Here is a 14,044-nt window from a genome sequence, read left to right as displayed (position 1 = left end):
AAAATTATCCTTTGATTATATCAAAGAGCAAGATGAATCCTCAAAAATGTGGACTCCATTCTGTGGCTGCAAGTAGTGCGTGATATCTGTGTAGAGTTTCTCTCTCTCTCCCTCCCCCCCCCAAATTTGTAAGCCAAATTTGTAACTGAATTGGTACTCAATTCAGTTAACACTAAAATACATAGTAGTAGTAATAATAATAATAATAATAATAATAATAATAATAATAAAAATTTATGCCCCATCCATCTGGCTGGGTTTCCCCATTAAACATAGCCTCATTAACCACATGAATAAAGGTATTAAACACATTTTTGCTAGGATATCTCAAGTAAGTGTTCTAGAACAGGTAAATGCACTTAAAATGCTCCATACCAATGGCTGCCAAACACCTAAGGTCTAATATTTATGTGACAATAAACAAATTAGTCATTTTACCTAGGTAAATTTGGACTTCTGGGTTACCATATCAAAAAGGCTGGGAGCCACTAGTCCAGATGAATTCCAGTGTACTGCAGATTTCACTGTGCAGCTGTACAAGCTAAGCTGCATCCCTCAGCTTGTCAGCTTTAACCTACCTGGCTAGCAGCTGTTCAACTAGTTATCTTAAAATATCTTTTTAAGTTACACTCCTGCAAACATGGCAGGTGTTCTGTAAGCTGTCACGATAAGAACCCCCTTCCTGTGTTCTGTCAGGCCTTGCAGAACAAATGCATATGAATGCAAATACTGATGCTGTCTTTTTGTAAGTAATGAGAACACGAGTCTTGTCACAGTATATTAAGATATACATGTTACCTGAAGAGCCAAGCAAACAAAATTAATTTAAACATTAATCTGCAGAAACATCAAAGCATGTTGGTGACAAGTAAGGGTGGAAAATATCTTTTGAAGGGATGGCAGGCTTGCTGCCATCCCACTCGGCAGAATACTTGGGGGGGGAAATGTGTAAAATGTATAGTATTAGCAATGAGTTCATAGCTCACTCTAGCCTGGACATCCAAATCTGAAATACAGCAGTATTGCATATTGCCATTCTTCACTGCTCAGGTTATTGTATATTGCAATCCTAGTTGCTTTCAATCCTAGTTGGCAAAGCCACCCCTGGACTCCCCAGAAGGCTTATTCTTGCCCTATTTTACCACCATAACCTTTCTTCATGTGCTGCCAAACTCCAGCACCTTGTAACTGGTGCACAGGTGCAAAGAAGATGAGGTTCCAAGCTGAAGTTTGTGGGAGCCATTTCTGGCTGCATTCTTCCAGGGCAAGCAGGATGCATGCTGTTATAAGAAAAGCTGCTCCCTTTCCCTTATGGGGTATTCTGGAGCTCGTATAGAGTCCTTAAGTGGGTTCCCTATCGGTAGGAGAAAATAACATAGGCCAACAAGAGTATATTGAGAAGCAGAGAGGATGATAAGCCTGACCTTTATTCAAGGAACAGTTGCAACAGGCTCCCCACTCACCACATGTAGGAGGGAGAACCCTGAACAATGGTGTGCAAGCAGTTTTTTTAAATTGCCCACCCTGTAGCCCAAGACCACCACCCCTCAAAACATCGTACATACATCACAGAAGGAGGTGGCCTATGGCAAAAATCCTGTCTGCTAGGATACCTGCTAATGGTTACTGATTGCATTACCTGGGCAGTCTCTTGCCATTCTTTTGTGATGGTTAATACTTAGTTCCTCAGTCCAGGTCACAGGCTCACCCTATTCATAACACAGATATGCCCTTAAAGCAGGATTTGTCAGTCCCCATTTGCCTCCCTTACTGCAAAGGAATATTTGAGGTCATTGTGAAGGACCCTTCCTTTGTTTTTTCCTTATCTGATACCAGGAGCATCAGAGATGCTGCAAGGAGTCAAAACGACAGCAGTAAAAGGATCGTTTATTTTGTCATGACAAAAATGGTACAGACAAGCGTTTGCCCGATGTCTGCCCCCCCTCTGGGCGTGCCAGCCATTTATAGCCTGTAGAATGGACAGTTATCTGATTTCCGAGAAAACACGTGTTTTACAAGAAATGCCATAAAAATTAGGTTTCGTTTTTCCATATTTGGATCAACTTCCTTATTTCACATATTTCCAGCCCTCCTTCCTCCTGTTTCAGCCTCCCTCCCTCTGGGGTTACAATAACACCCATTCAACCTTGCTTTTATCTCTACCCACCTAAGCCAGACATTCCTGAGAGAGGCCTATTTTCACTGTAACATCTAAAGCCTTGTTCTTCTGGCTGGTTTAAAAACCTCCCCCCCACCCTTAGGGATAACATGAGAGAGGAAAAAATGCCTCAAAGAGTTTTTGGGATCATATACTGTATAGAACAATATTTTAATGGCCCTTCACTTGGGAGAGTCAAAATGGCTTCAGGATTGCTCTCCCATTCTATTTCAGACACATGGTTCATATATGCAGATATGTGTGCATTTATGAATATTCTATATTTGAGACCTTAAAATTCTTATAACCAAGGAGATAAACCTGGCATTGCTATTCATTCTCTCTCCACCTCCCCACAATAGCTGCCACATGGACTTTTTAAAGTGGATGTCTGAGCCCCAGACTTCCTGTGCCTTTTCAAAGCTGTGCCTTTTCAAAGGCAAGACTTCCTGTGCCTTTTCAAAGCTGTTTGAGTACAGTCTCTCCATATCTGTTCTTGAGGCAAGGCTGCTCATTCACTTGTGGAGACCCAAGTTCAAATCCCTCCTCCCCCCACTCAGCCATGAAGCTCACTGGGTGACTCTGGGCCAGTCACTGCCTCTCAGCCTCACCTACTTCACAGGGTTGGCGTAGGGATAAAATGGGAAGAGAATTATGTATACTGTACTGCCTTGAGTTCCTTGGAGGAAAAGCGAGATAAAAATGCAATAAATGAACAAACAAAACTATACACTTTAAGGGTCTAGTTGTGCGCATGTGCTTTTTTATTTTTTACAACTAGGTGGTATATAAATTTTATTAATAATAAATATGCAAAGTCAAAATGGGCCGAGTGTTTCCTCCCTGTACCTCTGCATAGCAGCAACCAGCTCTCTCGCCTGCTTTGTGCCTAAAAGACTGAAGCAAGAATGGCGGCATTTTTACTTATTTGGTGGTGTACAGTATGTGAGGGAGGGAGGAATGTCCCACATTTTAGCGTGGTGCTGCATTTGCAGGTGGCTTTTCAGCGTTTGACTCGTCTTTCGTTGCAACCCGCTTCGAATTTACACAGCATGAACTGGAATTTAAAAAATAAATCAATAATCACAACGGGCGCGCAAGGTTTTAGGAGTAGCCCTAGGCCAGAAGGCAGTAAAGGCGGGAAGCGACACAGCTGAGCGGGTCACGAGGAAGAGGAGGAGGAGGAGGAGGAGCTGAATTGGCGCCTTTTCCCCGCCCCGCGCGGAGCCCAGGAAGCCGCTTCAGCGCGCGGGAAAGGAAGAGAAGCCAGGATGAGTGAGCCGGCCGGCATGGAGACGGAGCGGATAGTGGTCGAGGAGGAGAAAGAAGCGGCGGCGTTGATCCAGCAGCGGGAGCAGGTGGGTTTTTGTGCTTGCCTGCCTGCCCTACCTTACAGGGAGGCGGGGAGGGAAGTGAGGTGGCGGGAGGCTCCGCAGGCGCGGCGGGCTTAAAATAGGCACTGGCCACTTTTAAAATGGAAGCCCCACCTCAGTCGCCCTAATAATGAAAGCGCTGCTCCTCGTGAGGCTCCTGTGGCGAAGGCGGGTTCCTTGCTATTCGTAGTAGGCGGCTCCCAATAGACATACTGGAATTAACACTCTTAAAATTGGCCGTGTCTGCTTTTATTTCAGTGGGTCGCTTCCGAGTTGCACCCAGCTTCGCTGAGATTAGACCCACTGGGCCCAAATCAATCAGTTCATCAGTTGCTTTTTAGCCACTTCACGCTCCAAAATTAAGCACTGAAGGACACTGGAAAGGCATGGGGCGCTTTTTGGGTTCGAGAGAATGGGGAGAAAATTATGTTCCAAACCCTGGAACTTCACAGGAGTTAAGTCACTCCAGAAGAAGATATTGGAGCACTCCAAATAATTTGTTCCTGGTAGTGCAATTACGGAGTTCTGTGCTGGTTGCTGCACTGCACCCCTAATCACTATTATTGTGTAAGTAATAAGGTTATTGTATAATCTTAGAAAGTTGTATAATCTTGGGAGGGGTGTGGCTGTGACTATCACGAGGGAACCCATACTTCTAAATTTTCCACTATGCTGCACTTAAGTAGCACTAGTATTGGATTATTATTACTTCTTACCTGCTCTTCACTGTGAGGGTCCTGGGTGGGTTACAAGAATCTGAAAATAAGGTATTCAAAGCAAAGCAGGTTGCAACCAATAGAAGAGTCCTAAAACACATGCATACTGTATCTCAAGTGTTGGGGGGTGGGTAAAGAGGTCGGTGTTTACTTGGGGCTCACTGGCAGGGACAGTACCAAGTTTTGCTGCGACAGCCTTCCTAGTTGATGTGATAATCATAGAATCAGAGTTGGAAGGGTCCCTGAGGATCATCTAGTCCAAACCCCCTGCAATGCAGAAATATGCAGCTGTCCCTTACAGGGATCGAACCTGCAACCTTGGCATTATCAGCACCACACTAACCAACTGAGCTGTGGGCATTCGCGCACTCTTTCCAGGGCACCAGTGGAGAGTTCTGTAGATTTTGCATTTGAGCCCAGCCACAAACTTTGGCCTCAGAGGGCTGGCTTGGGATGACAAACTAGTGAGAGGGCCCAGGATTGACACAGGCAGCCAGCCATCCACATGGATGGATCCCAGAATCAGTAAATTAACAAAATCTATATGCTGCTTGAGCATAATAAAATCTCTTTGGTGGCTTACAACGCAAGGTTGCACCTTGTTGCAAGGGTCCCTATGGGTGTACTGTTTAAAGAAGACCATGCAGATGGACCTGTGGTACAATGTGTGGCCTTCCCCAGCCAGTGGTTCTCCAAATGTTTTGGACTGAAACTTCCATCAGCCCAGCCAGAATGTGCTCTCTGAGTGAGATTGACTGGAGTTGTAGTCCAAAACAGCTGGAGGACCCCAATTGTGTGTGTGTGTGTGTGTGTGTGTGTGGCGTGCTCTGGTCCATGGGGTCACGAAGAGTCGGACACGACTAAACAACAACAACGTGTGTGTGTGTGTGTGTGTGTGGCATTCCTGCTCCCCAGTGTTAGATGTTCTCTGTGAGCTCTTAGTGCAGGCATAGGCAAACTCTGACCCTCCAGATGTTTGTAGTGAAAATACAAAATTAGGGGATGATTAGCTAACTCTTTATAGTGCATGTTTTTTCGAAGCAACACCCCAAGTGATCGACGGTGATTACATCTTACATGCGTTTCAGGTCAGCGTTCATTTCCCCACTTGCAGCTGAGCATAAGTACCAACTCCTAGGGGCTGAGGTTACCCCCTAATATTTGAGAGGGCTTCCGCTGAAAAAAGTTGAGGAAGATTGCCATTCACATGGGGGGGGGCATGTGCTGCATCATGTGATCAGTTATGTGGGGTGGGGCTCTCCCCCCCCCCCCAGTATTTTATTCAAGTTGGTGCTCCTGCAGCTGAGAACACCATATCAGAATTTTAGAAGGCAGAATACATTTTTTTAAAAAATTCTGCTTCGGAATGGGGTGCATCACTAGTGATATGACAATCTGGAGTAGAAAACAATTCTCAAATGACAGACAAATGTAAAACATTTCTGCTAATGGATTTCATGTAACTCCTGGTACAAGTTCATTGGGAATGTGTTGCAATAATAAATCAATAGATAACTGTTTTTTTTTATTTCTTACACATCTTCAGGAGACAACACCCACTGAAAATCCGACCACATGTCTCCCCAGAAGCCCTGTGAAGAGTAAGACTTTGACTAAACAAATCAGAATTCTTCTCACGCCTGTGTCAGCCACATGTGGAGAACACAACAAGCATTTGCCTCAGAAACGTTTGTTAGAGCAATTTTCCAGCTGTGAGGAGTCTTTCGGTAAAGAACCCAAAGCCAAGAAAATCTGTAGCGATTATTCAAGTTCAGAAACAAGGGCTATATCTCATGGAGTAAGCGAGGTAGTCTTCAACACGGATTCTCACAGATGTGGTTCAGTTGTAGAGGCTGTCAGCAGTGATTTGGAGACGGATGGGGATTCCGAGAGTGACAGAAATGATGTAAGTGTCTCTTAATTTGGTGAGGAAAATAACTGCTTATATACTGTGCTTAGAATTACATGTAAGATATGGCTTAAAACTTCAACTCCTGTGAATATTCTGAAACATAATTGCTTGCTTGCTTGCTTGCTTGTTGTTGCAGGAGGAAGTTTCAACACAACTATCAGCTTATGAGAGGAAAAGACTGAAGAACATAACAGAAAATGCCAAATTTTTTGCTTCCCTGAAGCTGTTTGAGGTTTGTTGGAGTGTCTTCTGGATTAGAACAACAATTTCTAATACTTGGAGTGCAGCCTTGGAAATACCAACCTGGAAGTAAGGCCCATTAACTCAATGGGTCTTACTTCGGAATAGGATTATGCTGTTGATCTTGGTCTTCATCATGGCTTTAGCCATATTTTTAAGTGGTATAATTTACTTGAGAATCAGTGTTTGAAACTCCTATTGTTCTAGGCGCATTTTGCGACAGGCAAGTCCATTAGTGCAAGCAGTTTCTGAGCTTTGGGTTCAGTACTGCGCCTAAGATTTCAGATTAAAACTGCAGAGTGGAAGGAACGGAGGACCTTTTTCTGCCTCCCCACTTCCAGCTACTCTTTGAAGACTGGAGAAGAGATCCTCTTTAGAATATTAGGGGGTGGGCAAGGGAAGGACTAGGTCATGTGAAAAATGAACATATTTTAGCTGCAGTTCAATGATTTCCAGCTTTGTATTCTTGTTATAAAAAAGCACACCTAGACATTCCGTTGTTGCACCCATAACCTAGGTTTAAGGTGGCATTTAGCTCCTAGCTTTCATATATCCGTTTCTAACACTGCAGTGGTTCCATAGCTAATAGTTAATACAGCAAACATCAGGGCCTTCCAAACATTTCCAGTAAGTCATAAAGCAGAATGGGTGGCATTCAGTAAAGTTTTGCCAAATTTTGCCATTCAGACTGAAGTGAATGGACCTACCTTAGTTATGTTCATTAATTTTAGTGTGTCTACTCTGAGATAAACTTAGTTGAGTACCACTCAATAAAACAGTAACATCAGTAAAGGGTATCGCTAAAGCCAAACGCAACAGAAATAAAAATACCTCAGAGGTTAAAAGCCTAGGGAAATAAAAAGATAAATGTGGGATATAAATGTAATAAATTGAAGCAGAAACAATAATTTTGAAATTTTATGAAGTGCATCGGATCTTACTCTCTCACTCTTAAGTCGGCAGCAAGTCTTCGTAATATGACAGCCAGAGTGCAGTCGCCGAAAATACAAAGGTAAAACTACATACCCATTCATTATGGTTAAATATTTTGGCAATTTTTTTCCCTTTCCCTCTTTATGTTGTGACAGTACCTGAATCTACTTAACTAATTAATACAGAGAGCTGAACTGCTGGTTGGCTATTGGGAATTCTTACCTGCTGTATTATATGTAAAAGAAAATATCATTTTAAAAGTAGTACAGAGGTACCTTGGTTTAAGAACAGCCCTGTTTAAGAACTATTTGGTTTACGAACTCCGCAAAATCAGAAATAGTGTCTCAGTCTAAGTCTAAGAACGGAATCCAAACAGTGGAAAGGCACTGGTGGTGGGAGGCCTCATTAAGGAAAGCACACCTCGGTTTAAGAATGGTTTCGGTTTAAAAATGGACTTCCAGAACAGATTAAGTTCGTAAACCGAGGTTCCACTGTATTTGGGTTAATAATGTCATGACGGTGATAGTAGGAGAATATGCAGTTGCTCTGTCACCTCCTCCTTTGCCTTGTTTTAGCATGTGGGACTCCAGTTTTACTCTTGGCAAGTGAGAGGGGGAGAAGTGGAGTAGCAACATAATGTTTGCTATTTTGGAGCATTGACAGCTTCGTTGCATTTTTGCTGTTTCATTTCTAAAGTACTCTGGGAGTTTCATTGCAAACCGAATGGTAAGCTGTGGGTTATATTAAATGTACAGAGGGACAAGCAAGGTCTCCAGGTTGTAATTTTGCAACCATTGTGGTGTCTGACGGAGGCAGATAGAAAAATACGATGGAGGGAGATGGAAAGCAATAACAGAAAATGCAGAATAATCTAAAGGAAGAAATAAGGCTAAATCTTAGCGGCATGAATGAAGAACACTTGAAACCCTGCAAGGACTTAATGGAGAAATTATGTTGTCTCCGTAGAATTAAACATTCCAAGGCAAAAACTGAGACAACTCGTCGAAGATCAATGCGCTTGCAAAAAGTGGATCCACTGAGCATTCCCCTGCCAGAAGCACAAGCACAACCAGAACCTTCAGTTGACGAATATGTAAGTTGACAGATACAAAGGGAAAGGGCTTTATCTTCAAGTGCTCCCACTGAAATACTTTGCAAGAGTATTTCGTTCATTCATTTTATATGTATGCTGCTTTTCTGCAAAAAAAATCATGCTCAAAGCAGCTTACAACAAAGAAATAGGGCTGCATTTCAAACAAACACTACAAAAAAATTCAGAATAACATAACAAAACAGTAACATATCAGTGATTTCATAATATAGCAACAATTTTATGATGGCATAGCAAAGCAATAGCAAATATAATAGATATAACAAGATCCCTTAAACAACATGCAGCTTCCAGTGTAGCAAAAATGGCAGGGAAGTTTCACAATTTCACCTACGTTCTAGAAACACCCCTCCCATGATTTTGCTCACAGTCCTCCTGCAGCCACTTGCAAGGCATTTTACTCTGAAACGTGAGGGGTTGCAGAGAGAGCTTTTCTGCTGTCTAGCACTGTAGTTTGGTCTGAGCATCCTTGAACTTCCTTGGTTCCTCATGGATCAAGTGTATAGTTGCTTCAAACAAGTCTTAAGAACTTGGCTTTGCGAAAATAATTTGGGATGGTGAATAAAGTGGAAAGATTGATTGGGATGTGGGAGAATAAATTTTTATTCATTATTTAACAAAATTTGTATACTGCTTAACTAAATAAACGCTCATGTGGTTTACAAAAAAGCATAAAATATTTACGTTATCAATAAAAGTCAAAGTTAAAAAAAAATGAAAATACAATTATTATTTTTTAATTAAGTGGCTCTCTTTGTTATTTTCTGTGGGGTGCACTGATCAGCAAGTTGTAAAGCAAGCCAGTGATGTTTTGTGCCATTTCCTCTCTTGAAAGCCTCGTTTGCCACCTGGACCGCTTCAGATGATACCCATAGATCAAGAGGAAGGAAATGATGTAACTGAAGATTTTCTGAATATGTGGGCAAAAATAAGTCAGGTATCATAGTTTTGACATGTAGCGAGCCTAAATACTTTTTTAAAAAAAATTATTTCAATATCTGCATGGTAAATTCCTTCTGTTTTCCAACCAATTTTACAGGTGAAGCCTAAGGTGATTGAGACGCCTACATGTAACTTGGAAAGGTAATTTAAAAACCAGTTTTAACTCTCCCCCCCCCCCCCATTTGCTTGGTTTTTGTGGATGTTAACATGCTAATGATTTTGTCCCAGTTACCAAGCTTGTCTGCGTAAAATGGTCCTCCGAGAAGATTCTGTAGCAAAAGTGGTCCAAAACCGGATTCACTCCGTGGCTATCCATCCATCTGAAAGCAGAACTTTAGTAGCAGCTGGAGACAAGTGGGGACAGATCGGTCTCTGGGATTTGGTAAATAGCTTGCGCTCTATTGTCTTATTTATTTATTACCGTTTATATCATAGAATCATAGTTGGAAGGGACTCCAAGGGTCATCTAGTTCAACCCCCTGCAATGCAGGAATCTCAGCCAATGCATCCAGGACAGATGACCACCCAACCTCTGCTTAAAAAGCTCCAGTGAAGGAGAGGTCACCACATTAAAGCGTAAGAAGAGCCTGACTGCTGGGTCAGGCCAAAGGGTGCCCATCTAGTCCGGCATCCTATTCTCAAAGTGGCTAATCAGATGCCCCAATGGGAAGCCCACATGCAGGACGTGAATGTAATAGCAGCGCACTCCCCGCTTGTGATTCCCAGCAGCTGGTGTTCAGCAACAGTCTGCCTCCAGCACTGGAGGTAATACATTGCCATGGTAGCTTGTAGCCATTGATAGTTTTGTCCCCTGCAAACTTTTATGGCTCTGTCTTCTAACTGAGAAAGAACTGGCCCTTCTGAATGGGAAGGGAACCACACTGTAAGTTCTATTTCCAATTTTGAAAAGAGAAATTATGAGAAATGTACTAATGCTGTATCGTGTTTGTACTTCTTAGGACAGCGGATTGGAAGATGGAGTACATACCTTTGTTCCCCATAGCCAGGCAGTTAGCTGTATGTATTTTTCTCTGTCTAATCCTGCTCATCTTCTATCTGTGAGCCACGATGGCACGTTACGACGTGGGGATGTAACCAGAGCGGTCTTTGATGAGGTGAATGTTGGTTGCAACGTTGCAGCTATTGCAAGGTCTCAATAAAGATTATTTATTCATTTATTTGATTTCTAATTCACCCTTCACCATAAGTTCCCAGGGTGAGATACAATCATTAATGGAAAATAAGAGTCATAAAAACAGATAAAATAATTAAAATTATAAAATAAGTAAAACCATTCCAAATGAAACAGAATAGTATACTGCTGAAATGACTTCTGCTAAATAGTAAAACTTCCATTTTAACTGAAAGAATGGAAGGAAATGTCATAAATTATGTGGTCAAACATTAGCAGAAACACAACAAAATTGCAATATTCCCTTGTTTAGAATGAGATCCCTTTGGATATATAATGCAAAATCAGATATGGTATTCCTCCATCCTTCTATCTTGCTCAAGCAGCTCTTCCAAGATGGAAAAGAGCATCTCTCTCTCGCACGCTCTCTCTCTCTCTCTTCTGTTCACCTGTCTCATTAAGGACCGTAACATAGTATTACAGCACGTGCTTTACAAGCATAAAGCCTGAGCTTCAATCCTTGGCACATCCAGAAGCAAAGGGGTGGCCATGGCGAGAGGGGGCGGTAATCAAATAGCAGGTGCTAGGAATGACCTCAGCCTGAGACCCCTGAGAGCTACTGCCAGTCAGAATAGACAGTTAAGTGGATATACAGTTCCACATAGTACAAGGCAGCGTCCTGCTGTTTTTATCCATTGCTACAGGCAGAATTCAGTTTCTTAGGTGGGGATGGAAAAGTCAGGATTTTTAACTCTGTACATTTGGAAATCTTGCCTGTCTGCAAGCGTGCTTATAGTAATTGGCAAAGAGGATTGAGGAAACCATGGTGTGGCAGCCAGAGAAGCATCCTACAGTTGTAGGGTATCCTACAGCTATTGTGATATATCAGCATTAAATTGGTAATTTAAAATAGGTTTAGACTCCACCTAAAAGTAAATCTCTTTCTCATTCTCAGGTGTACAGAAATGAAGAGGACGACCTTTCCTCATTTGATTTCTTGGCTGCAGATGCCTCTACTCTGATAGTGGGAATGTGGGATGGAGAAGTAGCTGTAGTAGATCAGAGAACGCCAGGAGCTTCCGCTGAGCTTTTTGTAGAACTTAATTCGAAGAAGACAAGGACCGTCCATACCAACCCACTCAGCAGACATTATTTTGTAGCTGCTGGAGCAGGGTAGGTACAAGCTGTGATACATGATTGCTTGTTGCAGTACATTAGGAATTTGGAGCCCAGAAATCAAAGAGATGTGATGCTAGTAAGTGAATAGAGGCCTCCTATTGGGACCAGAGTCACAGTAGATTCTTCCCAAGCCCAAGACCTCTGGACATTCTCTAAATTTAGGGGAGGGGGGACTCTGAAGAGATTACAGTGGTACCTCAGGTTACATACGCTTCAGGTTACAGACTCTGCTAACCCAGAAATAGTGCTTCAGGTTAAGAACTTTGCTTCAGGATAAGAACAGAAATAGTGCTCCGGCGGCGTGGTGGCAGCAGAAGGCCCCATTAGCTAAAGTGGTGCTTCAGGTTAAGAACAGTTTCAGGTTAAGAATGGACCTCCAGAACGAATTAAGTACTTAACCTGAGGTACCACTGTATAGTGTTGTTATACAAAACTCCTGGTTACAGCTATTGACTAATATCTTAAGTAGTTTTGCTTTCCTGTGCCCTTTAAAATTCATTTCCACCCCAAAAGAAGTGTCCTGCACAAATTATAGCATTACATACATTGTTTCCCTGTTTTTAATTTACAGAGAAAACAGATCTGTGGTAAAAGATTGCATAAACTTACAGATTTTATGTGGGGCACAGAGAGAGCTTCATGTGCTCCAAGATGATGAATGCTTTTCAGAGATTACAGAAAGAGTAAGCCTTTCTGTAAGAGCAAGCTTATTTTTATCTCCACATTCTTCAGTGGAGGGGGATATCCTGGTGAGATCACTCTCCCCCCCCCCCAAGTAACGCGGAGCCATTAGACTCTCTGTCCCCTCCTTTGGAGAATTCAGTTTTTGGAGGAAGAGAGGAGCTCATTTAACACACTCAGCGGTAGATAAAAACTCTTCACTTTGTTCAAGCCCTGGACGAACAGAAGCAAAATTTCCCAATATCAGCCTTGGCAGAGGGAGAAAAATATGGGAAGGCACTAAGACACCGTGGCCACAGGGGAGCCTAAATGGCCATGGAAATTAGGAGTTACATGAGAGGAGGTGATGTCAGAGAGCTCTACCCACCATGCTAGCTAGCATCACAATCTTTCAAGGAACTCCTTGCAACCTCACAGAACCCTAGGGCCCCATGGAACTCTGGTTGAGAAAAGCTGTAGCAGACAGTTGAGAGTAGTAGCTTTTCTCCCTCCCCTCCTTCAAAACTTTAAAAAAAGTTTTGGCACTTCCTTTTGCTTTCCCTGTGTTTTCATTTCCCGTGGATGGCTAATTGCAATGAGAGAAAAGAAGAGGAGAAAAGCGACTGTCACCAAAGAAGGGCAATGCACCCACCCACACTGCACCCTTGGGGACCAGTGAATCCACCAGCCAGGACTGGTACTCATCCCACCTTCACACCCCAAAGCAAAGAGGGAAGCAGCACCTTGGACTGCTGTGGATCTTGATCCAGCAGACCCCTAGTCTTGAGAACACAGCATAGGCAGAAACAGTGCTCCCCTTTGAGCCAGAAAGTGGGCACCAATTCAGAGATGGGTTCTGCGGAACCATAGGTGTGAGGTATCTGAGCTCTAGCATGGCATCTGCTAATTCATCCACAATTGGAGGAGGAAGTGAGTGTATCTGCTGAGCAGCTCCCCTTAAGCCCCTGATCTCATAGGAGGAAACAGAATTCGTACCAGTGTATCAAGACACTTTTATATATTTATAATATCAAAAACATAAAATCAAACAGATCTGCAATTTACAGGCCAAAAGGGAAACAGGGGCACACACTGGGAGATCCCATGATTTTTTCCCTTCCCCAAATAATTATTGTCTCAGTTGTAAGCAAACAGTGGAATCGTCCTGAAATTCTGTTATTCCTCTCACCCCCATATTGATACAGTGGTTTCTCATTTTCTTAAGTGCAGTTTGTCCCAGTATTTTGTTTGACACCTGCAGGTTTTTATGTTTTCAATGTCCTTTTTCCCTTGATGTGTGAGGAGCTCTCGCCACCACATGAGACAGGAAGTCTAATAGATTAGCTATGCCTGGATAGTCCATTGGGAGGAGATGTCCCATTCAGGACATCCTCCTAGCCACTGAAGAAGAGGCACCCAGGATGAAAGTCTTAACGTACCCATTTATGCCGCAGGGATGTTGATATTTATGATGTTCGGCACCTGAAGGCGAGTGGCAGCAAGCCCGTGGTCTCTCTTGCCGGGCACACCAAGAGTGTTGCTTCTGCTTATTTTTCACCTGTGACTGGCAACAGGGTGCTGACTACTTGTGCTGACGATACATTGAGGTATGTGAGAGTGGGAAGGGAGCTGGCTTTTGTATTAACAATTTCCTCCTGTGAAAGTCCTTTTTCACAGATAACTGAATT

The 14,044-nt window shown here is 42.8% G+C and overlaps 1 protein-coding gene across 5 annotated transcripts in view; it reads left to right on the top strand.

Annotated features, from left to right (window-relative positions):
- The first annotated feature begins 3,092 nt into the window (after window positions 1-3,092).
- Window positions 3,093-14,044, top strand: part of WDR76 (WD repeat domain 76) — a 66,979-nt gene continuing 56,027 nt past the window's right edge. For 3 of the 5 annotated variants that reach the window (XM_083412034.1, XM_083412037.1, XM_083412033.1), the window contains exons 1-11: window positions 3,097-3,516; window positions 5,794-6,153; window positions 6,296-6,391; window positions 7,356-7,411; window positions 8,299-8,425; window positions 9,279-9,380; window positions 9,483-9,526; window positions 9,614-9,767; window positions 10,345-10,500; window positions 11,473-11,690; window positions 13,811-13,963. In XM_083412034.1, the coding sequence (XP_083268160.1) occupies window positions 3,430-3,516; window positions 5,794-6,153; window positions 6,296-6,391; window positions 7,356-7,411; window positions 8,299-8,425; window positions 9,279-9,380; window positions 9,483-9,526; window positions 9,614-9,767; window positions 10,345-10,500; window positions 11,473-11,690; window positions 13,811-13,963 (1,553 nt within the window). In that variant the 5' untranslated portion in view covers window positions 3,097-3,429. Of the gene's footprint in view, window positions 3,517-5,793; window positions 6,154-6,295; window positions 6,392-7,355; window positions 7,412-8,298; window positions 8,426-9,278; window positions 9,381-9,482; window positions 9,527-9,613; window positions 9,768-10,344; window positions 10,501-11,472; window positions 11,691-13,810; window positions 13,964-14,044 lie in introns of all 5 variants that reach the window. The other 2 variants (XM_083412035.1, XM_083412036.1) reach the window with 2 other exon arrangements.

This window comes from Podarcis tiliguerta (assembly GCF_965153285.1).
Source record: "Podarcis tiliguerta genome assembly, chromosome: 14".
NCBI classification, from domain to species: Eukaryota; Metazoa; Chordata; class Lepidosauria; order Squamata; family Lacertidae; genus Podarcis; species Podarcis tiliguerta.
Note: the sequence above shows the minus strand (reverse complement) of the source record. Positions and strands in the feature narration are given on the sequence as shown.